The sequence below is a fragment of the Sus scrofa genome, chromosome 1, assembly GCF_054392235.1.
Source record: "Sus scrofa isolate SSC_HxYL_T2T_F1_AM1 chromosome 1, Sscrofa_HxYL_maternal_Yorkshire_Landrace_v2.0, whole genome shotgun sequence".
Classification (NCBI taxonomy): Eukaryota; Metazoa; Chordata; class Mammalia; order Artiodactyla; family Suidae; genus Sus; species Sus scrofa.
This window is the reverse complement of record NC_139383.1, coordinates 50,322,063-50,349,748: the sequence shown is the minus strand read 5'-3', so window position 1 is coordinate 50,349,748 and position 27,686 is coordinate 50,322,063. Positions and strand designations below refer to the sequence as shown.

The 27,686-nt window shown below is 37.9% G+C and overlaps 1 protein-coding gene across 5 annotated transcripts in view; it reads right to left on the bottom strand.

The window, feature by feature from the left end:
• The window catches only part of COL19A1 (collagen type XIX alpha 1 chain), a 357,656-nt gene that overhangs the window by 62,011 nt on the left and 267,959 nt on the right, over positions 1–27,686 (bottom strand). For 2 of the 5 annotated variants that reach the window (XM_003121272.6, XM_084958751.1), the window contains exons 20-35: positions 25,202–25,264; positions 20,816–20,851; positions 19,760–19,795; positions 19,610–19,663; positions 18,859–18,912; positions 13,253–13,306; positions 12,512–12,601; positions 11,709–11,753; positions 11,525–11,602; positions 9,615–9,650; positions 9,458–9,511; positions 9,304–9,357; positions 7,585–7,626; positions 3,458–3,562; positions 3,323–3,376; positions 3,025–3,078 (exon numbers count right to left, since the gene is read on the bottom strand). In XM_003121272.6, the coding sequence (XP_003121320.5) occupies positions 3,025–3,078; positions 3,323–3,376; positions 3,458–3,562; positions 7,585–7,626; positions 9,304–9,357; positions 9,458–9,511; positions 9,615–9,650; positions 11,525–11,602; positions 11,709–11,753; positions 12,512–12,601; positions 13,253–13,306; positions 18,859–18,912; positions 19,610–19,663; positions 19,760–19,795; positions 20,816–20,851; positions 25,202–25,264 (909 nt within the window). Of the gene's footprint in view, positions 1–3,024; positions 3,079–3,322; positions 3,377–3,457; positions 3,563–7,584; positions 7,627–9,303; positions 9,358–9,457; positions 9,512–9,614; positions 9,651–11,524; positions 11,603–11,708; positions 11,754–12,511; positions 12,602–13,252; positions 13,307–18,849; positions 18,913–19,609; positions 19,664–19,759; positions 19,796–20,815; positions 20,852–25,201; positions 25,265–27,686 lie in introns of all 5 variants that reach the window. The other 3 variants (XM_084958748.1, XM_084958759.1, XM_084958732.1) reach the window with 2 other exon arrangements.

Genomic DNA, 27,686 nt, shown 5'->3' with positions numbered 1-27,686 from the left:
ATATGTACATGTATAAGATATGTGTGTTCATACGTATTTTTTTTTTTTTTTTGCTGCTTTTAGTCTCAACACTGAATCATTTTAGAGATGCTGAGTGAGTCTTTAGGTAGTCTAATTTATAAGCTTGGGACTCATTAACCTTTGATGACCACATTAAACTTTAAAATAAACCTCAGTTCATAAATAAAAAAAATCATTCTCAGCAGTCTTTTTCTGAACAAGTTGAAATTCTGTAGTAAGGGTAAAAGTTACTGTGGATGTATAAAGGGCAAGAAGATAATTTTGGAAGACAAGAAGGTCATTAAAGAAGACAAATACATATTAGAGAGCAGGGCAGTCAATTTAGCATATAGTGCCAAACCAAAATACAAATTAAAATTTGTTGCATAGATATTCAAGGATCATTAGAGCTAAGTTCTCTCCCTGTTCTGATATTTTAATTTTGCAAATCCTAGCTCAGTTGCCAGCAAGAATATTTATTTTTCCATTGCTATAATTTATGGCTAATAATATTTTTCATGTCCTATTTATCAATTACTACCCTGAAATATTGGAGGAAGACCTGCATTCCAAGCAAGAATCCCCTCTGATTATGAGAAATGAGTCTGTGTTCTATTAGCATCTTATAAATTGTTACCTTGAGTTGTAAAACAACAGCTACAAAAACTGTAGAGGATAATGGCACTTTTGTAAGAGCAATAATCAAACAGGCACTTCCTCTCTTTAAGTTCCCAAGTGGATTAAACTGACAATTGGATAATCATTAAATAGCAATTGGAAGTCCTCAAAGAGACGGGGTGTCCCTCTGTATCTTTTCCACTAAGAGTGGAGCAGACATCTTAAGACTTTGTATGGTTAGGTATTATGTGCATATTAAAATAGTATAGTTTATTGGCTGGTAGGAAACACACGTCACTAAAGTTTCATTAACTTAAACAAATCAACAAATTAAAAATTTCAGGGAGTATCTGAGTCCAAGTAGAAGACAAGATAACAGCTCACATTTCCCATCTGCCTGAGGGGGAGAAGCTGAATTGCTCCATTCCCCAAAAAGGTCCAAGAGAAAAAGTACGTTACTTCAGGTTTCTATGAATATACTTCCTAACATTCAAGTGATGTGAGGAAAATACAGAAGAGAATCTCCTTCTGAACTAGTTGGAAGTGTCCATATAATAAGAGTCTTGTGGAGTTCCTGCTGTGGCTCAGTGGTAATGAACTCAACTAGTATCCATGAGGTTGCAAGTTTGATCCTTGGCCTTGCTCATTGGGTTAAGGATTTAGCATTGCCTTGAGCAGTGGTGTAGTTTGCAGACGTGGCTCAGATCCGGCATTGCTGTGGCTGTGGCGGAGCGGCAGCTACAGCTCCGATTTGACCCCTAGCCTGGAAATTTCCATATGCCTGGGGTGAGGCCCTTAAAAAAAAAAGTCTTGGGAGTTCCTGTCATGGCTCAGTGGTAATGAGCCCAACTAGTATCCATGAGGATGTGGGTTCAATCCCTGGCCTTGCTCAGTGGGTTAAGGATCCGGCCTTGCCATGGGCTATGGTGTAGGTCACAGACACAGCTTAGATCTGGAGGCTGTGGCTGTGGTGTAGGCCAACAGCTGGAGCTCTGATTCAACCCCTAGCCTGGGGACGTCCATATGATGCACTTGGAGCACACCCCCCGCAAAAAAAAATAGAGTCTTGTGCAAAGTTTGTGTACACAGTGTTAAAGAACCCACAAGATGTATTCAAGGAAAAGCATACTAAAACAGTGGCAGAATTGAGGAATTTCAGTTTACCAGGAGAGCTAAGGATCCTGAAGAATCAATAAAAGTTAACTTCTAATAAATTTAATTTAGAGTCACTTATAAAAAACCCGAACTCCAATTATTTCCTGATCTTTTTGTTATTACCATCTCAATTGCCTTTAAAATCTACTTCTTGAGTTTAGGCAGATAAAAGCTGTTAGACTATTAAAATCAGATACTGTGCTTGTAGTTTAGTGTGACTTTCTGTGGACCATGAAGATGCAAAAGCTCAATGACTCTGCCTTATTCTGAAAATAAAGTGCCTTTACTGTTTTATTCATGGATGAAAATAAATGCTGTATTTCTTTGCTCTTCAATTTTTAACTTGGAAAAAAACAAGCCGATCCTCACAATTTTCTTGAACAGAATCAATATTAATTAAAAACAATAACACTTGATGACAATTTATAATATGAAGTGTAACCACAACTCAAAAAATAGATCTACTTTATATTGCTACGATTTTTGGCACTAACATCAAGGTTAATATATGCCAGATGGCTTACTTACTTTCATTAAGAATTATTAGTATCAAAACTGTTTAAACTAACAACTATTCATCATCCTAATTGGTTTTTCTAAGAGTTAATATGAACTGTGTGGGAAAGAATGATATCTTGAGCATCAGTGTGGCTGAGAGTCAGAAAATTATACCATCTCAAAAGCACATTTGACTTTGAACCTTAGTGGGAGGGTGGGTAGCTGCTTTCAACCATCCAAGCAGACTCTTCTGATAGTTTTTTTTTTTTTTTTCCTCTGAAGAGTCTGAAGGTTGCTTAGAGACACAGACAAACCAAGGTCATCAGAGTTGAGTCATGTTGCAGCAGGGGCCCTGGAAAGTTCTGCTGAGTCTTGGAGCTGACCTCATCCCTACGCTGGTGGTTAACTATTCCTTCAGTTCTATGAGCTGCTTTGGGATTCTTTTCAGTAAATCTCCTTTTTCTCTTTCTCCTTGCTTTTATCTCGAGAAAGCTAGAATTGTTACCTGCTACACGAAAGCAGAAACATAGTAAACTGATACTTTTGTGTTTTAATTTCTTCCTCTCAAAAACTGGGCCACTGATAATAAACATCAACATATTATGTGAAATGTGTTAACAGTTGAAAAAACTTGTCTTTTTAAAAAAATTTGTTTAGCATCAATTATGAGCTATAGAAATATTGATGTCCCTTTGTTGCATCACATGGACAGAATCAATAGCAGGGTCATATGATCAGAGAAGAACATTTTACCTCGTCGCCTTTCTCCCCAGGTATCCCAGGGTAGCCTCGCTCTCCTTTGCTCCCCTAGAAAGACATTAAATTCAGCTAGTACACTCAATCATTTTATCATCCTTTGGAGAAAAGCAAGTATATCTTCTCAGGACACCCGGGGCATGTAATCTGGACAGAATCAGGGAACAAATAAACGACATCTGCAAATGGCTTTTACACACTTTTCCAAAATATTTTTAGAAAAAGTAGTGCATTTTTAAATGGGTTTCTTCTTTTATCCAGAATTAAAGGCTGCACAGAGGAGAGACTTCCTTACCTTTAGTCCCTCTCTGCCTGGAATTCCTGGAGGACCCCGTGGCCCTGCATCACCCTAGAGTATAGAGCAGTCATAGCTGAGAGAAGGCACTGTGTGTCCCTTCCAGGGTCTACAACACTGAGTCCACCTTCTTACCTTATGGACAATGGAATCAAACTTCCCAGGCTCACCAGCACCTGCTTCTTCTCCTTTGTTGCTTTTCAGCCCAGGCACACTGGCTTGGCAGTTGCCACAGAAGTTCTGATGAGGATAAAGATAAGGGCACAGGAATCTATAAAAGTGAGCTTTGATTGGATTTGAACTTCTACTTGAACTTTTGTGAGCACTGAGTTATGGCCATTGCTATGCCACTCTAATTTCAGAAACTTATTCATTTGAGAGACTGCTTTTGGGAAGGTAAAAAATATTTAAAAATAGGCATATAAGTCAAGAATACGGAGTTTCAATTGCTTAGCAGCACATTTAGAAAGGGAGGTGGCAGTAAAGTTTGGAATAACCAGATGGATTACAGAGTTCATTCAACCAATAGCATACATCATTAAAAAAGACAAGAAAAACCTGCAAAGAAAGGATTTCTCCTTTTGAGAGCCTAATTTGTTGGAGAACTGTATACACAGCTGACTACATTTTGGGTGTCAGTGGAAGCATTCAGGTAAGAAATAATTAACTGAGTGACCTGGACTCGACTTCTACATTGAATCCAAGGGCAGATAGAAAATCTAAGTGGAATTACCTTTCCGTTGCTTTCTCTGTAATCTTTAGCTGATCTGGTAAGGCTTGAGTTTAGGTGTCTGAGCTCACTAGAGAAACATCTTATCATGTAAAGCCCTACAAAAGCTTGTTTTTCAATAAATTGTTATAAAAATATGATCAGGAAAGGCATAGAAAGGGGACTACTGAGTGGGAGAGAGAGTTTAATTTCAATAGTTGAGTAAAGGTAGGACAATATAAGTATCTATTTTTCCATCCTTTTAACCAAAGAGAAGAAATCTTTAAACATGAAAAGGGAGCTGAAGCTTGCCATGAAGGGGAAGTTGGCAAAAAAGTCCAGGGTTATTCAAGTTCAATATTTTTGACCCAGTGTATATCAGCACAAGTTTGATTTCCAAAAATATGTCCCATGGAAGACTAATTTTGTATGATGTTGAAAATGTTCTGAAGCAATTTCCCTAAAAAATGCTGGGATCAAAACAGTTCTCTTTGGAGTTCCCGTCATGGCGCAGTGGTTAACGAATTCGACTAGGAACCATAAGGTTGCGGGTTCGATCCCTGCCCTTGCTCAGTGGGTTAACGATCTGGCGTTGCTGTGAGCTGTGGTGTAGGTTGCAGATATGGCTCGGATCCTGCGTTGCTGTGGCTCTGGCGTAGGCTGTGGCTCTGGCGTAGGCTGGCAGCTACAGCTCTGATTAGACCCCTAGCATGGGAACCTCCGTATGCTGCGGGAGCGGCCCAAGAAATAGTAAAAAGACAAAAAAAAAAAAAAAAAAAAACCCAAACAAACAAACAAAAAAAAACAGTTCTCTTCATGGCTCCTTCTTAGAGCTGGAGTGTGCAGTGTTTCCCTGCATGCTCCTGGTGGTAAAAACTAATTTTACCACCAGGATCATTTCACAGAGCTAATGTGCTGGTAAGGGAGTTAAGAAATACATATATAATTGTAGAACTACCTACATTAAATCTAAAAAAACTATGAATGTAGAGAGATTCCCGAGGACTTAGAACTAAAAAGATTTCCTATTTCAGAAAGTATGAAGAAGATAAAGTACTGCATCTGTAGACATAATAACATGGCATATAAATACATAGTAATATTTCAGAATGGATTATTCAATTGATTGCTTTTTAACTGAAGTACAGCTGATTTACAGTGTTATGCTAGTTTCATGATTGTTTTAATGAAACATAAAAAAATGGTAATAATTACGAGTCAATAGAATTTTCTAGTGGCTTCAAACTGACCTCATCTTCTTTAGGTTAGGGTTACCAGAATGGTAAATGAAGGAAAATCCTTAATGGATTTCATTAAGGTTCTTGAAAAAATATCTTAAGATTTTTCTCATGGAGAGAATAAAAATGCTTCAAATATTAGCTAACACACAATCTCATCCAAATAGGGATTGATGCACAGATTAACATAGAGGAAGATCTTTGAAGGTATACATCATTCAGGCCTGGAATTACTACAGTTCTTTTCAACACTTTAATCACACACAGTTTCTGAAAACAGAAAGCAGAGCAATCCAACTTGCTGAAGACTCAAGGCAGAAAGGGAGGTGCTGGGTAATAGGATTAGGATTAAAATTACATTAAGAGGTTGGCCCAATAGATCCAACTCCCAATCTAAATTCCTATATGTGTTGGGGAACTGCATGCCTCCTCCTTCTACTGATTAGAGCTTGTTGGGACTGTCAGTCAAGGTCAATTGGACTCAGATCTCCTTGAGGTGATGCTGGGAAGGTGTCAGGGGCATTTATCACAGGGATGCTGTCCTGATGAGACTGTCCATTGCTTCCATGTCTGAGGCCCTGGAAGCCCTGGTTCTTTTCCCTGTGAGAGGCTCTTTGCAGTCTTTTCATCTGTACTGTGAATTGCCCCATATTCTACCAGGATATTCAATAACTACTTTTCATACTTAGAACAGAGAACCTTTTCTGTTCCGGAATCCTTAGGATAAAGATTCCCACCTAATGTGGAATAACTCCTACCATCCTGCATTTTCAACACTGACTGTCTGAGGATCTGTGCTCTTCTGTTGACATCACACTTACTAGCTGTGTGACTCTGGGAAAGTCACTTACTTCTTGGAATTTAAGCCTCCATATATGTAATGGGTAAACTCTGCAGCCTGAACTCATAGGATTCTTATGGAAATGATGAGATGATATAAGTAAAAAAGTGCATTGCCCGGCATGCTATTGTAACTCAATAAACCTAAGACCCTCCTGAAAAGCCCATAAACTCTTTTCTCTTTCTTTTTTTTTTTCTATCTTTTGTCTTTTTAGGGCTATACCCATGGCATATGGAGGTTCCCAGGCTAGAGGTCAAATCAGAGCTACAGCTGCCAGCCTACACCACAGCCACAGCAATGCCGGATCCTTAACCCACTGAGTGGGTGGTGGGGATCAAACCCAGATACTAGTCAGGTTCGTTTACCACTGAGCCATGACGGGAACTCCTAAACTTTTCTGATTTATGAGAATATGTTCTCTTCTGAAGGTCTTAAAAATCCCTCTCTACATTTTGATATTTATATTCATATACTAATCTCAAAACCTTAATCACCTGACAAATACACACACACACTAGAATTTTAGAGCCTTGTGTGTGAACTAAATTCAATAAATATTCCTTCCTGCTTACTATTATGTAAGTCATTGTGCAAATGTTTGGGCTAAATGCTAGAAATATAAAATAAGTCACATATACACACATGTAGCCCATGTGGTGTGTGTGTGTGTGTGTACAAATAGTCCCTGTCCATTCATACACTGACAGATAAGATACATAAGGTTTAAGTATAATGTAAAGCGACAAAGATTTTCATTTGGGTACAGTCTTAGCAGACCACGAAGAAACGTGCAAATACATAACCTACATGTGTTCCATTATCATCCTCCCCCATCTGTTTTACAAATAAAATAGAGGGAAGTATTAGACAAAAAAAATAATAATAAGTAGCAAGATTAATTCCCTATGACATGGATAATAGGTAGAAATCATTTTTGTCTAACAGAGTAACAGATGTTAGGGCAATTGTCAGCTGTGGAATTTTGTAACTCACTTTGTAAAATCCCATGACATAAAAACTCAGCCTTGCAAGCTAGCTGTTTATTGAGTAGCACTGCTCTTCATCCTGGACTGGCCAGAGCAGATACTGTGAGAAGGATTAGGTTTCACAGTGGTGAGCCTGGGTGGGTAAACACCATTAAGAGGAAGCTATTACTCCAGAGGAGAGAAGGGTCTGCTCAAGGGTATTAATGACACCATTCAACTCAGAACTACCATCTCCTCCCCTGGTCCCCAGCCTCCCACCCCTCTGTCCCCAAAATGAGAGGCTGGTAAAGAAGAGAGTAACAGATTAGCATAAATGGCACAAGGCACATGAAGGTCCATGTCCCTTTTTCTATCTGAAAGATGTTTTTCCATTTAAAATTAAATTTTAGTTAAGGCTAAGCAATAAACTCAAATTCTGGTAAAGATTTCCTTTCTGATTTTTTTTTCCTGGAAATTAACACATAATTTCTAACATAGCAACAGAGTACCTTGAACAAGGCCCCGATGTCTCCCAAGAGAGGAAGAGCAATCTATGGTTAAGGAGAAAAAAAACAAATACACATCATATGTATAAATATGTGCATAATACACTACAATACAATAGGCATGCAGTACAATACAAACATACAATAAATGTCGACATTTTTCCTCAAAAATGCTGGGTTAGTTGAGGTTCGTCATCATGGGGCTTCTAAGTGCCTCACCTTCAGAATGGTTGGTTTAACATTGTTTTCTATTTCCTTACAGACATAGGACTAATAGAATTCATAACTGTTTTTAAGAAATAGTCACAATTCCTCTACTGTGAACATGCAAACACACATATGTCATTGTTTTGATTCTGAGTCTCTGTTTAACATTTTCATGACACGGCAACCTTCATGCTAACACTTGTATATTACTGGTTTTAAATAATACATAAAGGTAAATCATTTATTAAAAGGAAACAACTCCGAGTTCCTGTCGTGGCGCAGTGGTTAACGAATCCGACTAGGAACCATGAGGTTGCGGGTTCGACCCCTGCCCTTGCTCAGTGGGTTAACGATCTGGCGTTGCCGTGAGCTGTGGTGTAGGTTGCAGACGCGGCTCGGATCCTGCGTTGCTGTGGCTCTGGTGTAGGCCGGTGGCTACAGCTCCGATTGGACCCCTAGCCTGGGAACCTCCATATGCCGCGGGAGCAGCCCAAGAAATAGCAAAAAAGAAAAAAAAAAAAAAAGAAAAAAAAGGAAACAACTCCTCTGCCAAGCAAATCATCAGGCTGTTGAGAAATATGGAAGGTTGTGTTTGCCGTAAAACCATTTCTCACTGAAACTCAAAAAAGCCGACAGGTGGCTTAAGTGATAGGCCAGACAGATACTGAGGGAGCTTAAGCAGTGTTTTGGCCTCATGTCTTTAAGTGTCCTTTCCGAGAGACACTGCAAACCTGAGTAACACTTTACAAGAATCACAGCTGGTACACACGCGATTCACTCAGTGGTGGAGTTAAAGGCCAAAATATGCCTCTGCACATAGCTTATAAAGGTACATGAAGCCCAAACAATGTGGGAGGCAGAAGGATTTGTGAGGCTTAGAACTGAGAGGCCAGATTTGGATTTTATTATACAAAATTCTTAATACAATGTCATGTACCATATGGCTTCTCAAGTTAAAACTGACGATTCTGAGGCTATTTAAAGGGATTTCACTGTCGCTCAAAGCAAGGTTTAACCTAAAATAAAACTTTGGAACACACATCCATTGCCTAAACCCATTTTTAAAGAGTGTACTCAGGCCAGTTTTTGTAATTTAATTATTTCAGCATTTTAAAGCCACAGAATCAATAGATATGTACCATATTGCAGGAAACTTACCTGCAAACTTTGAGAAAAATGAAATTCATTTAGTCACTAGCATTAGAAAGAATAGAATCTGTGGCTATGTATTTTAACTCAATTTTACATGGGATTGAGACATTATATGCCAAGGCTCAGCTTGGGGCAAAATTGCACAAGTGAATTATACCCTCAGAAAATAAGTATTCTTCACACACACAAAAATGCTGATGTAGCTTGAATTTTTTCCCCCTCTACAAAATAATGGGAATAAACAAAATCATCAAACAGTCACCAAGCATTCTAATTACATTGGACAGCAAAATTTGCCGGGTAGGCTGTTTGGCTTCTGAGTGCATTAAATATACATAAATCAGGCACAGACTGTGAACATACCGGGTCACCTGGGGGGCCTGGCAGACCTGGCTTTCCATCCCTTCCTGGAGCTCCCTGAAAACAGAAACATTACGTTCAAATCTTTGCATGCAGGCACAGGTGCAGATTAAAACTGGTGTGGCAGAGAGTCGAAGTCAGTAAAAACCATCCTTACATCATTCCCTGGAGTCCCTGGAGTTCCTGGCAACCCAGGGAGACCTCGAGGACCCTGGAAAGGGGGGAAATAGTTACTTATAAGGGTTTTGTAGTAACTTCATCCCAGATCAGCAAGATGGTTTTACTGTGCCAAATAACTTGGTTATGCAGCTTACCTGAATACCTGGCTCTCCAGCTGGTCCTTGGGAGCCCTGAGTGGAAGGAGATTCAATGATCAGAATTCTGCCAGGAATGTTCATAAATTATCCAAGTGGGACAAAGGGCTAACATTGTAATTTAGTTACTGGAACAACAGGGCTTGCCACCATGTACACTCTGAAAACTCCCTGCAAAGTTGGCCAAGACTTCTGGGTGGCAATGACTCACTGCTCTGGAGAAATTGCCAAGACCAGTGTCCAGTGATGGGAGTAGGAAGTAAAGCTTCAATCAGTTGTTTTTCTGTGTTAGAAAACTGAGATTTGGGGTAACTAAAATGAGGTGGGAGATGATCAGTTAACCTAATGATGACAGACCCATCCTTATCAATGACCATGGATCACTGGGTGAGGAAGTGACTGACCACCTAGGTTAGTAAAGGGCAGGAGTCTCAGTACCTGACTTCAGTATCTGCTCCCTGCCTCTCCCCTTCTTAGTTTAAAATAAATATTCCTATGACTGTTATTGTCAAGGCTACTTTTTTGCTTCCTTTCTGTTTATACTATGGTCTTATTTTTGGTTGATTTGTTTGTTGCTTCAACCTTCTTTACTCCCCTAATAATTTCCTGGTCTACTTCCTTTTTTTTTTTTTTTTTTTTTTTTTTGGTTGTGCCTGTGGCATGTGGAAATTCCTGGGTCTGGGATCAAACCCACATCATGGCTGTAACCAAGCCACAGCAGTGATGACACTGGATCCTTAACCCATTGAGCCACCAGGGAACTCCCAACTTTTTTACTTTTAAAAATCTCCCATCTCCAGTGGTCTTTATAGTATCATCCTGGAAAATCAAACACCAGTCACATACACTATTTAAAACTTCTTTAACCTCTCATGAAATTTCATTTCATTCAAGGGCAATTTCAATCAATGTCATTAGAATTATCATTTATTTCTATTTTTTGTGTCTCAAATCTTTTACGTTTTTTCATAATAAATGAAGAGTTTTCTCTCATTGCTATTTAGTCCACAAATATGCATACAATGGTCGTTATTATCATCATTATCCTTATAGCTAAAACACATAAAAATTGCCTGTTATTTGTTTTAACTATCAAAACCAATTTCCTTTCTCTCTTCTCTAAGATATTACATGGAGATTTTCTTTTTGCCACACCTGCGGCATGTGGAAGTTTGTGGGCCAGGACTGAACCCATGCTGCAGTTGCAACCTGCACCATAGCTACACAGAGATTTTTTGTGTGTGTGCTTTTTAGGGCTCCACCTGTGGCATATGGAAGTTTCCAGGATAGGAACAGAGTTGGAGCTACAGCTGCTGGCCTCCACCACAGCCACAGTAATGCAGGATCCGAGCTGGGTCTGTGACCTACACTACAGCTCACGGCAATGCTAGGTCCCCGACTCATTGAGCAAGGCCAGGGATCGAACCCGCATCTTCATGGATACCAGTCAGATTTGTTTCTTCTGCACCACAATGGGAACTCCCTACATAGAGATTTTTGAAATTATCTCATTTATAAGAACTCCATTCACTTAAAAATTAACTTTTCATTTTTTTTCTAATTAAAAACAGGCTGTAATAGATAACAATCTAATGTTAGGTATGCTCACAGTCTTACAAACACACATTTGTATTTTTAAACATATAGAATGGGGGAAATAATAGGTTAAATAACTTTTTGGAATTCAAAGTCCGTGTATGTGTGGTTAGCATCTGTAAGTTAATAAACAGTGTATATCCTCTGTGCTTAGGATGTAACCACAATGCCCATTAATTCCTGTCCTCTGAAGAACATTTTTTGTATTTCTTCCTCTGACCCTTTCACTCTTTTCTCCTTCAAATTTGTCACTGGAGTTTATTTCACAATGTTGGGTCAACAGGGTTTTAAAAACCTGATTGAATTCCACTTACTGTTTGGCCAGGAATTCCTACCCCTGGTGGGCCTATGTCACCTGGGGAGCCCTGGACACCAGGCAGTCCTCTTTCCCCCTGTGCAATGAGATGTTTCTGTTAGTGCAAGGCTCAAGGGACATGACTTTTCCAGCTATATCTTGTTAATTCCTAATTTTTAAAAATTTATTTATGATAATTTTACCTTTGGTCCTCGTGGACCAGGTACTCCAGGATTTCCATCTAATCCCTAAAAGAAAAAGAAGAAAAAAGAAGGTGAGTACATTTCTTTTTCTAAAAAGTTTGATTATATCCTAGATGTCATAACCCTAAAATGTTTCATTGCTCTTAATCCTTTTTAAGTAAACTTTTTCTGAAAAAGAATAAGAAAGAGAAAATACAAATTTTACTAGGTTATAGATTTTGTATAATTATTTTAAAATGTTAGATGTTTTCATCTTTAAAATGAAGCATTTGATATTGAGAACTATGTATTATTATTATTATTACTATAAAAGGTCAAAGAGGATGAGAAAACAGGCATATGAAACAGGAAAATGGGTTAGATTTTTCAGCTATCCAGTTTTCTATGTCCTGGGATTAGCCTGGGCTACAAGGACATTTTCTACAGATGACTGCCTATGGTGATCTATGCAGGGCCTTCGGAAAGGAAATTTCAGGCAGTTCTTCTGCTGTTTTAGATATTGTCCAAGGAAGGTTTATGGCTTAAAACCAGTGTACCTTACTAGGCTTCACAGATCCACTCAGAAGATTCAGGGAGGCCTATGAATCTTCCAAAGCTGTGTGTAAAGTGGTGTGTGTACGTACATTTTCTTTTGCTTGCATTAAATTTCTAAGAAGGTTAGGTCCCTGATCTAAAGACTAGGATGAAACTCCTTTTTGTGCAGACATGAACTTATTTCTATACCCGTGATCTGAAACTGGGAACATACAAATGGTAACTAATCAACTTTCAAAGGAAATATCAGTAAAACGGCTGATACTTACTGGTTCCCCTGGCAGGCTTTTTCCTGGAGGACCAGCCTCACCTTTTGGACCTGGAAGTCCAGGAGGGCCTATAATCCCACCTGGGTCTCCCTAAGGAAACAGAGTAAGATTCTCACTTCATCTCTCAGGTTCATGGAAGGAGGTGTGGAAGCAGCAGTTTCCATAGTTTTAAGTCATGACTGTAGCCAAAATGTATTCTTTCATCCATTCATTCACTCATTCCATGATATGTACTGAATGCCCAGTCCATGCCAGACACTGTTCTGCTACCTCAAGTGCACTTAGATCTATGTTATGGTAAGTTTACAGTACCATGAAACATATGTATATGTATAGACAGATGCACAAAAGGCCAAATCTATTCATAAAGTTAGATGACCTTTGTGCTTAATTTATTCCCAAGTAATGGTTCAATATTAATATACCATTTCCATATAGACATCAAGAAATAAGTCCTGAGTGATTGTTAGATGAGCTGTTAGATGAGCCTGAAAGAGACTTTTCAAGTCCCGAGATCTTCATCTCTTAAGACAGTTCATTTCATTACACTGCGTTTCAGTGCCAGAACCTAGGGTGACACAACGTACACCAGGGACGTCATTCATGCCATGGTTTATGTGAATATCTATCCCCTGAAAAATCCCAGCTGCCCTGTTCTGTCCTCCAAAATCTTTATGATCTGCTGTCTCTTCCACTTACCTGGCTACTTGGTATACAAACTGAGGGAAACAGAAGCTATACCTTTTCTCCTTTAATGCCTGGTTTTCCTGGGATACCATGTTCTCCTGGCAATCCCTAGAAAATTCAGAATTAAAGAGAGAGAGCAATTAGAACATTTCCTATTGTAATAGCATTTATATCTATGAATCTTTGTCAAAACAGAATTTTAACATATAAACTATATGGAAATGTGTTGGTTTTGGTCCACTGGAGAGAGCTAAACATTAATGAAAATATGTGGCTTCTGTTTCAGGTGAGGTAACTTGGACGTAATGTGGAAGAAACTAATTAAAGGAGAACTTAACCAAGTGCCCCATCCATATGGCTACCAAAAAGTGTGGAAGGATAGCTATCGGTAGCATCACGTTATAATCAAGAAAGACAATGGGATAAATAGGAAAATATGCTTTTACTAAGATTTGGTAACAGAAGCTCTTTCCATTTTTATTTTATTCTCTCTCTCTCTTTATTTATTCATTTATTTTAGCTGTAGCCACTACCACTTAACCTCATTTCTTTGGCATCATGTGATTCCACCTATACCACAAGCATTTTCTCTCTTTTTGTAAGATCACTCTGCTAGGTACACCTACAATGGTTCATTAAATGGCTTGGGGTGCTACAAAAAGGTTTCCTCCATGAACTGAATGTTCAAAGTACCAAGTACCTAAATGTGCTAAAATCCCTGGAGGCTCAGTGAGGGAGCATGGAGAATAGAACCAGATGTCATGGGGCTGCTCCCAAGATGATGGGAAAAGGAGAGATTCTAACAGCTGAACAGAGGGTATTCAAATCATGGTCAGAATGAGATCAGTCTCCAAGAAGTGATGGTTAAGGATTTTTCTCATTTTGCTCAAGTTAGGATTTGTGGTAAGTCTTGGTTCCCAAGATGTAAAGAGGATGTTCAAGGGAAACAAAGGTGATATAGGGAAATGGATAGGAAAGTGCATTTATTCAATCTCAAAACAGCAGAATACACATTCTTTTCAGGCACACATGGAATGTTCTCTAGGATAGATCACATGCTAGGCCACAAAACTAGTCTCAACAAATTTAAGAAGATAGAAATTATATCAAGCATTTTTTCTGACCAAAACAGTGTGAAAATAGAAATTAACAGGAGTAAAAATGAGTAATACACAAAAATGTGTTATACTAAACACATACTACTAAAAAAATCAATGTGTAAGTCAAGAAATCAAAGAGGAAATTCAGAAGATACCTCAAGATAAAAGAAAATGGAAACATAACTTTCCAAAATCTATAGGATGAAGCAAAAGCAGTTCTAAGAAGAATTTGGTACAATCACGATGGAAAACAGTACGTGCTACCTCAGAAAACTAAATATAGAACTACCATCTGACCCAGCAACCACACTTCTGGGCATATATCTGGACAAAACTTTCATTGAAAAAGATACATGCACCCCTATGTTCACTGAAGCACTATTCATAATAGCCAAGACATGGAAACAACCTAAATGTTCATCAACAGATGAATGGATTAAGAAGATGTGGTATATATACACAATGAAATACTACTCAGCCATTAAAAAAAAGAATAAAATAATGCCATCTGCAGCAACGTGGATGGAACTATAGACTCTCACATTAAGTGAAGTAAGTCATAGAGAGAAAGACAAATACCATATACTATAACAAATCTGGAATCTAATATAGAGCACAAACGAACCTATCTACAGAAAAGAAACAAACTCATAGACCTGGAGAACAGACTTGTGGTTTAAAGGGGGAGGGGGAGGGAATGGGATGGACTGGGAGTTTGGGGTTAGTAGAGGCAAACTATTGCATTGGGAGTGGATAAGCAATAAAATCCTGCTGTATAGCACAGGGAACTACATCTAGTCGCTTGTGATGGAACATTATGAAGGATAATGTGAGAAAAAGAATGTATATGTATATGTGTGTGTATGTGAGACTGGGGGACTTATTTGTACAGCAGAAATTGACAGAATATTGTAAATCAACTAAAATAGAACAAATAAAAAATCTTAAAAAAACTCTCAAAAAAAAAAAAGAAAGAAAGTTTATAGTGGTACAGGCCTAACTAAAGAAATAAAAAAATCTCAAATAAACAATTTAACTTACCATTTTAAGGTATTAGAAAAAGAACAGACAAAACCAAAAGTTTGCAGAAGGAAGAGAATAAAAAGATCAGAAAAAAAAAAAATAAAGACCACATCCCCAAGCAATAGAAAAGATCAATGAAACAAAGAGATGGTTTTTTGAAAAGATAAACAAAATTGATAAGCCTTTAGTGAGGCTTACCAAGGAAAAGAGAGAGGACTCAGGTAAAATAAGAAATGAAAGAGGATAAATAACTACTGTTACCACAGAGTTACAAAAATATCATAAAAGAATACTATGGTTATATGCCAACAAATTGGGCAATATAGAAGAAACAGACAAATTTCTAGAAAACAAGATTGAATCAGGAAGTAATAGACAATCTTAACAGACTGATCACTAGTAATGAAACTGAATGTGCAATTTAAAAAAACTACAGGGAGTTCCCGTCGTGGCTCAGTGGTTAACGAATCTGACTAGGAACCACAGGTTTCGGGTTTGATCCCTGGCCTTGCTCAGTGGGTTAAGGATCTGGCGTTGCTGTGGCCGTGGTGTAGGCCGGCAGCTACAGCTCTGATTCGACCCCTAGCCTGGGAACCTCCACATGCCGCAGGAGCGGCCCTAGAAATGGCAAAAAAAAAAAAATTACAGTGACAAAAGTCCAGGACTTGACAACTTCACAGGGGAATTTTACCAAACATATAAAGAATAGCTAATACCTATCTTTCTCAAACAAATTCCAAAAAAAATTGAGATGAAAAAACTCTCAAATTCATTTTATGAGGCTTTCAGAAAGAGAAACTTAAAAAAACCCTGTTAAAAATTGCATCAAAAAGAATAAAATGCCTAAGCATAAACTTAACTAAAGAGGTGAAAGATCTATACTCTGAAAAATATAAGACAGTGATGAAGGAAATAGAAGATGATACAAAGAAATGGAAAATATCCTATGCTCTTGGATGGGAAGAATTAAATAATATTGTTAAAATGGCCAAAAGCAATCTACAGATTTAATGAAACCTCTATCAAAATACCCATGACATTTTTCACAGAGCTAGAACAAATAATCCTAAAATTTATATGGAACCACAAAAGACTCAGAATTGCCAAAGCGACCTTGAGAAAAAAGAACAAAACTAGAAGTACCACACTTTCTGACTTCAGACTCTACTACAAAGCTACAGTAATCAAAACAGTATGGTATAGTAATCAAAACAAAAAGGCATAGTTCAATGGAACAGACAGAAAGCTTAGAAATAAACCAATCAATGGTCAATTAATCTACAACAAAGAGGGCAAGAATATACAGTGGAGAAAAGCATATCTTCAATAAGTGGTGCTGGGAAAACTGAAGAGCTGCATGTAAAAGAAAAAAGCTAGAACATTTTTTTTTCCATACCATATACAAAAATAAACTCAAAATAAATTAAAGACCTAAACTCAAGACATGAAACCATAAAACTTCTAAAAGAGAAAATAGGCAGAACACTCTTTTACTTAAATTGTAGCAATATATTTTTGGATCTGTCTTTTAAGGCCAAAGAAACAAAAGAAAAAATAAATAGGGTCTAATTACACTTAAAAGCTTTTGAACAGAAAAGGAAACTCAACAAAAAGAAAATACAACCTACTGAATGAGAGAAAATATTTGCAAGTAATATGACTGATGAGGGGTTATTACCAAAAATAAACAGCTTGTACAACTCAATATTAAAAAAAACCAAACAACCTGATTTTTAAAATGAGCAAAATATCTGAATAGACATTTTTTCTAAGAAAAGTGGACATACAGATAGCCAACAAGCACATGAAAAGATGTCCAAAACACTAATCATCAGGGTAATGCAAATTGAAACCACAATGAGCTATCACTTCACTCCTGTCAGAATGGTGATCATCAAAAATTCTACAGATAACTAAGGCTGGAAAGGATGTGGTGAAAAGGGAATTCTGGTACCCTGGGAATGTAAATTGGTGCAGCTACTAGAGAAATCATCACAGAGGTTCTTCAAAAAACTAAAAATAGAACTATCTAATCATCCAGCAATCCAACTCTTAGGTATACATCCGAAGGAAAAACAGTAATTCAAAAAGATACATGCACCCTAATGTTCCTAGCAGCATTATTTATAATAGCCAACATATGGAAGCAACCTAAGTGTCTATCAATAGATGAATGGATAAAGAAAATGTCACACACACACACACACACACGCACATGCATGTGCACACACCTACACACAATGGATTACTACTCAGCCATAAAAAGAATGAAATTCTGCCATTTGTGACAATGTGGATGGACCTGGAAGGTATTGTGCTTTATGAAATAGGTCAGATAGGGAAAGACCATTACTTCATATTATCTCTTATATGTGAAATCTAAAAAATAAAACAAATGACTGACTATAACAATATGTAACAGACTCACAGATATAGAGAACAAACTAGTGGTTACCAGTAGGGGAGAGGAAAGGAGAGAGAGTGGTAGGGGTAGGGGATTAAGAGGAACAAACTATTGTATATAGAATAAATAAGCTAGAAGGATGTATTACATAGAACAGGGGATATAGCCTTTATAATATTTTTAAATGAGTTTTAATCTATAAAAATATTGAATTACTGGAGTTCCCGTCGTGGCGGAGTGGTTAACGAATCTGACTGGGAACCATGAGGTTGCGGGTTAGGTCCCTGGCCTTGTTCAGTGGGTTAAGGATCCGGCGTTGTGGTGAGCTGTGATGTAGGTTTCAGACGCGGCTTGGATCCCGAGTTGCTGTGGCTCTGGCATTGGCCAGCGGCTACAGCTCTGATTGGACCCCTAGCCTGGGAACCTCCATATGCCGTGGGAGTGGCCCTAGAAAAGGCCTATATTCTCTCTATATATAGAATTACTGCATTGTTCACCTGAAATTAATATATTAGAAATCAGCTATATTTCAATAAAAAAGAAAAAAATGAATTTAAAGGGTAGGAGGGTGACTATGTATGTGTGAGCGTGAAAGGGGGGGGGGAATTGTGAGTCCACTAAAGCTAGGTTATAATGCAACTTGAGGATATTTCTCCTGTTGCATTATAGAGAAGTATTTTCAGTCAAAAAATGTATCCTTTTTGGAGAATATTGCAAGACTACATCAACAGAAGCTTTGGAAGTATGTTTCTTAGATGGAGAATTGAGCCAAAAGCCATGTATAATGATGTTTAATGGAAATCCTTGCTTTCTTTCTTGGTTTTCCTTATTTCTTTGGATGTTTACAATCACCACTCACTAAAACGATGACTAAAATGGTAATTTAATTAACTTAGGTTCCAAAGACTGATTTGTTAGGCTAATGCTATTCAAAAGGACCTCACATGAATATATGAAAATATTAGCCTTCTCAATAGAGCTTGACATTAGGTGTGACGAGTTTTAATGACAGAGACGACCATGTCTTTGGAAATGTAGTATAACTCAGTCACATGAACAGATGCTGACATTCTTTAGAACATGTCTCAATTTAATTTCCAAATATCAAAGACACATGCATCTACCATACATACAACATCTCCTGGTGGTCCTCTGGGGCCCATAGGGCCTGTAGGTCCTTGTTGACCCTAAAATAGAAGACAATATGTACCATAATTTTGCTAAAAAACAGACTTTACTTGAGTATATATGTACACACACATACACCATGACGTGAATATGTCTATAGAAAGATCGGTTTTCCACCATCCAGCCTCCTCTGTATAACACTGAAATGTTCTTTGGGCTTATGAAGATAGTTTCAAGATGTCATTTAAATGAGTCTATTCTCATCAGTAAGTGAGGCCTGGATAATCTGCCTTCCCCACTGCTAGGGGCACATCACAGTAATTTCTCCAGGCCTCCCAACAGCTGGTCTTCTTTGGGACACTCCTATGGAATTGCACATGGGCAACTCAAACACCTCTGGGCTGCATAATTTTGGCTTAGAAATTGAATCTTGAATCCTGCTCTACGAATACAGCTCAGGGTCATAGATGTGGTCCACTTTGTTTACTCTCAAAGCTTTTAGGAATGCTATTGTGAATATGTTCTGAAAAAGAGCTTAAAAATCCTATTGTGATCCTAAAGGCTCAGTTACCATGTGTGCAATAAATGCATCCAATGTGGGGCTGGGTCGGGGGAGGTATCACCATGGAAACATGATAAAGTCTCTGAGAACATTTGTGATGAAAATAAGCAGTACATCAGAGTTCCTTGTTTTACATAAAAATGGCTATAACTTCAAAATAATTTTCGCATTTGTTTCAGTTATTTCTTACATACCGTTAATCCTGGGCTTCCTATTACACCGGGGGGACCAGGGTCTCCAGGCTCACCCTAAATATATGGGTGGATGGAGAGTGAGATGGTCTCTGTAATTTTCACAGTTTCATTAAGTTGGAGAGGCTAAGTGAAGGATGTCAGGAGATTTACCTTTATTCCCTGTGATCCTGTTATTCCAGGTTCTCCCTATAAATGAAATAATCACCACACATGTAATGCTTAAATTAGATGGAGAAGAGCATCTCTAATGCTAGAAGTCATCTACACTTCCACTCATTGGCACAGAAGAAAGAGGAAAATTATGGAAGATATGATGGAGAAAGGGGTTCATTCTAAAACATGATTTAACATATTTATTGCTAAAAACCAATAATTTATTTTTCTTTCTTCTCTATAGCAATTTTTTCCCCATTGTCACTGTGACACTGTAATTATCACGGTGCATTGGCAATCACTGTGTTCTCTACTTAGCTGATATTGTTATGATTTGCCACGAGATAATCTTATAGCTCAGAGAACTAAAGCTTCAACAGAGGATGGAAAAGAAAGAGTGGAATTTAAGTTGATACAAAGATTCTACTATCAGGTATATATATTTAATGAAACACACACACAGAAGAGGACAATATTGACTATAATGAGTTTGCTTTTCTTATTTTCCATTTGATCCTTTTGACAGAACCATCCTGTTTGATAAATTCAATTTGTATCATTAACAAGATCTTTGGAAAAAACTCTATCTTATATATTAATTTTGTATTTTATTTTATTCATTTATTTTTTGGCTGTGTCTGTGGCTTGTGGAAGTTCCTGGGCCAGAGAGCGAACCTGTGTCACAGCAATGCCAGATCCTTAACCTGCTGCACCACCAGGGAACTCCTTAATTTTGTAACATCCTAATTGTATATCTTCCATCACATTCATGTCCAGTCAGTAGTCATGAGCTAAAACATATACTATCCTAAAGTATATACATATATGTATATATACACTACCTAAGCCAAATGTTAAAGAGTCATCACATGACACAACTTAAGGTTTAAAATTTATCACTTATCAAAATGAGTCAAATTTCACAGCAGAGAAAGTAAAATGTTCATGAAACTCATTTTATCAAATCTATTAGATTCCAAATTAAACATACTAGAAATCAGAAAGAAATTAATGAAGTAGAAAACCCATGATAGTGATAAAGCATCTACTTACTCTATCTCCCTTTTCACCTTTTGTAAAGGGCTCCCCCTAGGAAGATGGGTGGAAAACAGAATCAATTATAAACACCTTTAGAAATAATCTCTCCAAAACTGGATGTGGATAAATCCTGCAGACCAAACTCAGACCTCCACTGAAAACATGCCTTTAAAATGATCCAGAATGTCACACAGTCTGCCTGTGCAGCTTAGAAGGAGCATATGAAAATTAATTTAAAAACCCTTTCATATTTCCAAATGAACAGCAAATTAATCATTCTAATTATTATTATATATTATTTTGAAAATCTTGAATGGTTGACATTTTGGAATGCTCTCCAAGACCAAGGCTTCCCCTTGCATGGTTCATACACACACACACACACACACACACACGTGTCTAGTCAGAGGTAGAATGAATGTGAAGATGCTGAAGTGATCAGTTGAAGGACATCCATTTGAATTCTTCCAGTTATTTAAGTTGGTGTTTAAAAATACAGTCCAAGTTGAGTGTTTAAGGATACATTATTTTTAAAAATACTTTACTAATTTTCATTTTATTTTAATGAAAATGACTTGGAGGGGCTAGTGACTGTATGAATTACAGCACAAGTCTATGGAACTGATACTAGTTCTTGTTGGGTTTAGGCATGAGGTTCTGGGGAGAAACAGAAGCTTCGAAGGGATGCAATGCTCTCCCTGTTGTCACTGTGTTATGAACATCACAACCCACACTTAAAACACACACACACACACACACACACACACACACACAGAGTATGGGAGGGGGGCTTTTCCTTATTAGCTTCTGTTTTTGAAGTAACATGAAGTCATGCCATTTAACCTTCACTATAGCTCTGTGAGGGAGATATTGTTCCATTTCAAGAACGAGGAAAGAGACTCAGAAAGGTTGTGAGTAATTCTGAGTTATTTCCCCTAAAATAGCATTCACCCACAATATGTTCCCTTGTTTATCTTGCCTGTAAACTTTGCAGAGATATAATTCGCTTGACTATCATAGCATCTCTGGTGTGTATTGTTGGTATCCAATAAAACTTGTGTCATTGGGGTAGGTACTATTAGCACACTCATTTACAGAGGAGAAAACTGGGGACCAGAGAAGTTAAGTCACTTCCCCAAGGTCACATAACCAGTAAGAGGTCACTGAGGATTTAAAACCAGGCAGCCTAACCTCAATCCTAGGCTTTGCTTGCTGAGTCTGATTTTAGTTGTACTTTAATTGCATTATTATTTGAGTTGAGTGAGTTGACAATAAGATGGAAATCATACATTTAAAAAAATTTTCTTTGGCATATGAAAATCAAGGGCAAGTGTGAGAACCACTGTGATAGGTAGTACTGCTCTCAAAGGTCCTCTTAGGGACCTGACCATCAGGCCACTATGGGGAGATGAGCGGTCACTGAATGAACTTCATGTCCCCTGACCAGGAGACTATGGGCCCTCATCTTCTCCCCCATGTTTCCCAGCTCCCTGCAGCTACATGGGGCCATGCAGCTAGTTCCGACCACGAAAGGTATGCAGAAGTGACACATGAGGCCTGAGGCATTCCTGATCTCTAGTCCCACTCTCCTTGAAGTCATGGCTGAGAAGGTGGTATCTATAAGATAGCATAGTTCCATGGTGCTAATTAGCCTGGTGACTGGTTACTGGGGTCATGTGGAGCAGGACACTAACTCCTCTTGACCACTCTGGGTGTGCAGTGTGAGCAAGAAAAAAATCCTTCTTGGGTTAAGCCACAGAAATTTCAGGAATGATTTGTTACTTAGCTTACCTACTCTGACTAATATGGCACATATCTATGCAACATGACAAAATCTCTTATTATTGGATAATGTTATGTATTCAATTAGAGCTTTATACACTTGCCTTTCAGTCTTAATTCTAAAAACCAATTTGATTTTTAAGATAGGAGATGAAGTTAATTAGATATGGGCAATGGGCTACATTGCTTTTGTAACTGCTTGTTTCTGATTTTATCACATTGCTTATGTCATCGCTTATTTAGAGCCTCTGTCAAGCCACATAGACTAAAGTAACAACTGCTTGTAAAAGAAAACAAAAACAAAAACAGGAGCCTGGTTGTCAAGAGACCTGATATTTCATCCTAGTTCCAATAGCTACTATCTGGGACAAGTCATTTACATTTTAGAGTCTCTTTTCCTTTATCTATAAAATCCTGGGGTTCAGCTAGATCTCTTAAATATATTTTAGCTCTGATATCTAACCTAGTCATGTTAAATGTCCTGTAATGGGGAACCAATTACCATTTTAAAGTACCATTGAGGCTTGGAATTCAGATTTGGATGAAGACTATCCTTCTGTTTGGGCCTTCTGGTTATTATGCAAAGTTAAGTCCAGATTCTGTTCTGGAATAGAAAAATAAAAAAAAAAAAAAAAAAGAAAAGAAAAGAAAAGAAAAAGTTCGAGACCACAAATGGCTAAACTGCTGTGCTAATAATGAAAAATCTATGATTCCCCCCCACCCCTCTTTTGGAGAATGGGAAGAAAGGCAGATAAGGATATATAAGGGAAGTGGGATAATTCAGGGATTAAAAGGAAACTGACAAGGAGGAGAGTTGAGCCGAAAAGAAGCTATAGTTTCTCCTGGGTAAGGTAGATGGAGCTAAAGGTAGTCTCAAGGAGATAGGTCTTGGTGGCAGGAAAGAGAGCCAGAGGGAACCCCCTAGGAACTGTGACAAACTCCAGCCCTTGGTACTCAAAGCATGGTCCAGGGGCCCTTAGCAGGAGCATGACCCAGGAGCTTTGAGAAATACAGCCGCTCAGGCCCCAGCCAGACCTGCTCAACTAGACCTAGTGGTGCCAAAGGACCTCCCTGTGATTCAAGTGCACATTTAGAACTGCTCTAACCCAGTCCCATTTCTCTCTTTTGTTCTCCAAGTCCTGCTAAACCAGCAGAAGCTTCGTAAATCTTAGGACTGGTCTGCCATGGGTCACAAGGAAACTTAGAGAAGAGGAGTGTCAGTGTCTCAGCCTGGAGGGGAGGCGATGGGGAACCAGAGGGGCAGGGAAGAGGTGAGAGGTAAGAGGTGCCCTAAGGGTGGAGTATCTGGAGTGAGCTGCATTTGTGGGCAAGATGAGATTTCCCAGAGAGTCTTGGAAATCCACTGTTGGGGAGCCCCAGTAAGGATGGTGATTGGCTTGGACTGAACACTAAGAGTAAGCATAGCCCTGAAGCAGGAGGGCTTTGAAGTACATGGGTGAGGGCACTGATTCTAAAGCTGCCTGGGAAATGGCTGTCATTGTCGAAGATGCTTCATTTTTAAAGCAGAAGCACAGGGAAAATTTGAGTTTGTAGTATTAAATACTTCTCATATTGTCCCCATTTTGTATGCAGGCATTTTAGTGACCTCTTCATTCATTATCTTTGGTCAAACAATATCCCTCTGGTCAACAAATTCACCCTGGCAAGGAAAGAGGTAAAAGTAAATTTTTAAAAAGGACCACATTTTTAAAAAACAAAGATAAAAACCTTAAGTCATTCTTGCTGATTCTTGAGGGCTGCTGTGGGGTTGTGTGAGTGTATTTTAAGGAGCAATAAAAAAAGCTATTTTTGTAGCTAGGATTCACATAATCTCTTCCTATTTGAATATAAATGATCTGTAGGTATTTCCCCCCCCCACCCAAAGAACTAAGTTTTGAAAGAAACTGACTGCAGTAATATTGAAAAGTGGTTTGAGTAGTCCCTTTGAGTTTATAAAAACCAAGAAAAACTCCTGAGAATATGCTGAGAGTGGTTGTTTGAGCAAATAATTTTTTTTGGATAAACTAGCCCGTCTTTTGATTTATTGATTTTATTATTCATAATAAAATCATTTATTGATTTTATTATTCATTTTAGCTATTACATTTAGTTATAGCATGGTAGCTTAGTGACTTTTAAATGGGTTTTGGAATTAGCCTACTCAGGTGTGATTCATGGTTTTAATACCTCCTAGCTGTGTGACCTTAGGGAATTGACTTAACTTCTCTGGGCCTCAGTTGTCTCATCTGAAGAATGGGAGTGATTTTTCTTTTTTTTAAAATGAACTAGTGAGGTAATACATATGGAAAACTTAGCACTTTGCATACAGTACATGCTCTTGATGACAGAGGAAACCAAAGTGCATGGAATTGGGGCTGATTTCTTTTTTGGCCACCCTGCAGCATATGGAATTTCCAGGCCAGGGATCAGATCTGAGCTGCAGTTGTGACCTATGGCAATGCTGGATCCTTAGCCCACTGTGCTGGGCTGGGGATTGAACCTCAGTCCCAGTGCTCTCAAGAGCCGATCCTGTTGCACCACAGTGGAAACTCTAAGAAAAATATTTTTAATTCTATCTTTTGGATACTCTTCCTCTGCCCTCAAAGCTAAAATACTTACAGATTCTCCTTTTTCACCTTTGGGGCCAATAGAGCCTGGAAATCCTGGTGGTCCAGCTTCACCCTTTTAAGAAAAAGCAGAAGAAAGTTTTTGCAGGAGACCAAATGAGTGCTGCTGTAACTGACAGTGTCAGAGCATTGCCTGTGCTCCTTCTAAGCTCAGAATTTACCTATTATCCTCCAAGAGACCATGGGAAGTTCTGAATTCAGTTAGGCTATTTGCATAATAATATGTTTGTCAGCAATCCACAACACTTTTAGGTTTTGTAGAAATCCATAATATTCATTATGATATTTAAAATTAATGTGAAAAAGTTAATTATTTTTCAAAGAAAGAACACAGAACAAAAATTTATAATTTTGCTCTGCTGTACCAAAAATAAAAGAATTTTTGTGATCTTAAAGACATCAGATTATTTAACTAACGCAATGATTCAGCCTCATTTTATTGCAGACACTTCTCTCTTTTTGCAGGTGTTGGGGGGAGGTGGGGGAGTGGGGAGCTATATGAAGAAAAATATGTCTCTTTGCTATTTCAAACATTTATATCCTCAGTTAAGTGTTTGGCTGTCAACAAAGAAGGCTCTTGCTGATGTGGTGACAGCAGCAGCTTAGAAATGTCTGAGAGGTTCTGATAAAAATCTTGAGGAAGGATTTGTGACATATAAAGAATATTTTGAAAAAATAAAATTTTAGAAACAATACTTGTGGAAAGGAAACATCACTAATTAGACTTTAAAGATCTTCTAGCATTCTGCCTGTTTAGTGTTAACCAACATCCCTGAATACCATACAATTATTAAATCAAATGTAGCCACTAGAAGTTATATACTTTGGGGATATTTTCCAATCTCAAGAGCATTTTTGCAAAACAATCTTCACCACTGCATTTCTGGGCAAACACCTTTTTTTGCCCATCTTGTCTTTTTTATTATGAAAAAATACAAAAAAAAAATGTGAAGTTAAATATGTCAAAGCTCCATGGACAAGGTGCCCAAGATAGTAGAAAGAAAAAAGCTTATAATAAAAGAAGAAATTTCATATTTTCTTCTTTATTTCTGTCCCAGAGAGAGCCACTGTCATGAATTTAGTTCTTATATTTTCAGTCCATACTTTTGGACTTTTACTGCATATGTGGAACCATAAACAATATGCTCTTTTAGATATTTAAAACATTTTCCAGGAGTTCCCATTGTGGTGCAGAGGAAACGAATACGACTAGTATCCATGAGGATGCGGGTTTGATCCCTGGCCTCTCCCAGTGGGTCAGGGATCCAGCATTGCTGTGGCTATGGTGTAGGAAAAAAAAAAAAAAAGGCTTCTCCTACAATCTGTAGGCCAGTAGCTGTAGGTCCAATTCAACCATTGGCCTGGGCACTTCCATATACAGTGGGTGTGGCCCTAAAAATTTTAAAAAGATAAAACATAGTCCATAAAAGCTATTGCTTTATCTTGTATATAGCCTTTTGTGACTTCTTCCCCCACTCAGTGTTAAATATCTGTTCTCTACTGATACATTGAGATCTAGCTCATTCATTGGATTGCTTGATAGCCTTCTATTATCTTAATGTACCAGGGTTCATCCAAGCCCTGTTGATTGGTATTTGGTTGCCTCTAGCTTTTCTGTTATAAACAAGGCTACAATGAACATCTTTATACCTGCCCCTTGTGTAGATATATTTATCTGTTTATTTTGAAGCCTCAAGCAACAGTCTACCCAAAGTACTTCAGGCACAAATTTATTACAACCCTAAAAAATGTTGGTTTATTTCTACATTTTTATCATAATCAGTATCTTGTGATTTTAGACTAGAGGAAGAGGGAGCTTGTCAAATGTAATGGATAGACAATATCATGTTTTTATTAAGGAGGCTTTTATATTTGTGGAATATATTTTGTAAATTTTGTATTAAAATATTAATCAAGTATTTTTATTTATAGTGCACCATCTAAGTATATAGTATATCATCAATTTTGCACCTATCCAGATTGTAAGAGAAGCCTTTTTTTTTTTTTTCCTACAGATAGTCAGTTCTATCCATAGGAAAAAAAAGAGGGAGAAATTGGTGGATATATTTAAGGGACTGATTGCTGTTGGTTTGAAAGAATAAATAGTTGACCTTATACAAGCATTAGGTTGTATAGAGTGACTTTCCTATTACTGCTCTGATAGGTGCTAAAATCTCCAGGGCATAGGTGTGATGGTAATTAGACTTAGCTGCACTAAGTAAATGTAAAAATCAAAGAAGGGATCTAGAAATTACTATAAAAGTCACATCTGCTGAGTACCAAAGGGTAAAGAAAGGGGACAAAGCCTGGAGGAAGAGTAATTACATTCACAGCTGCTATATATTCGAACCAATGTATATAGGTCTCCACTGAAATGTAGAGGAAGGACCTGACAGAAGCTTTGTCCATCTCTGATGGGTATGAAGGTGTGCTCAGGCTTGAAGGAAATCCTAGGGACTGGTTCCCTTATATAAAAT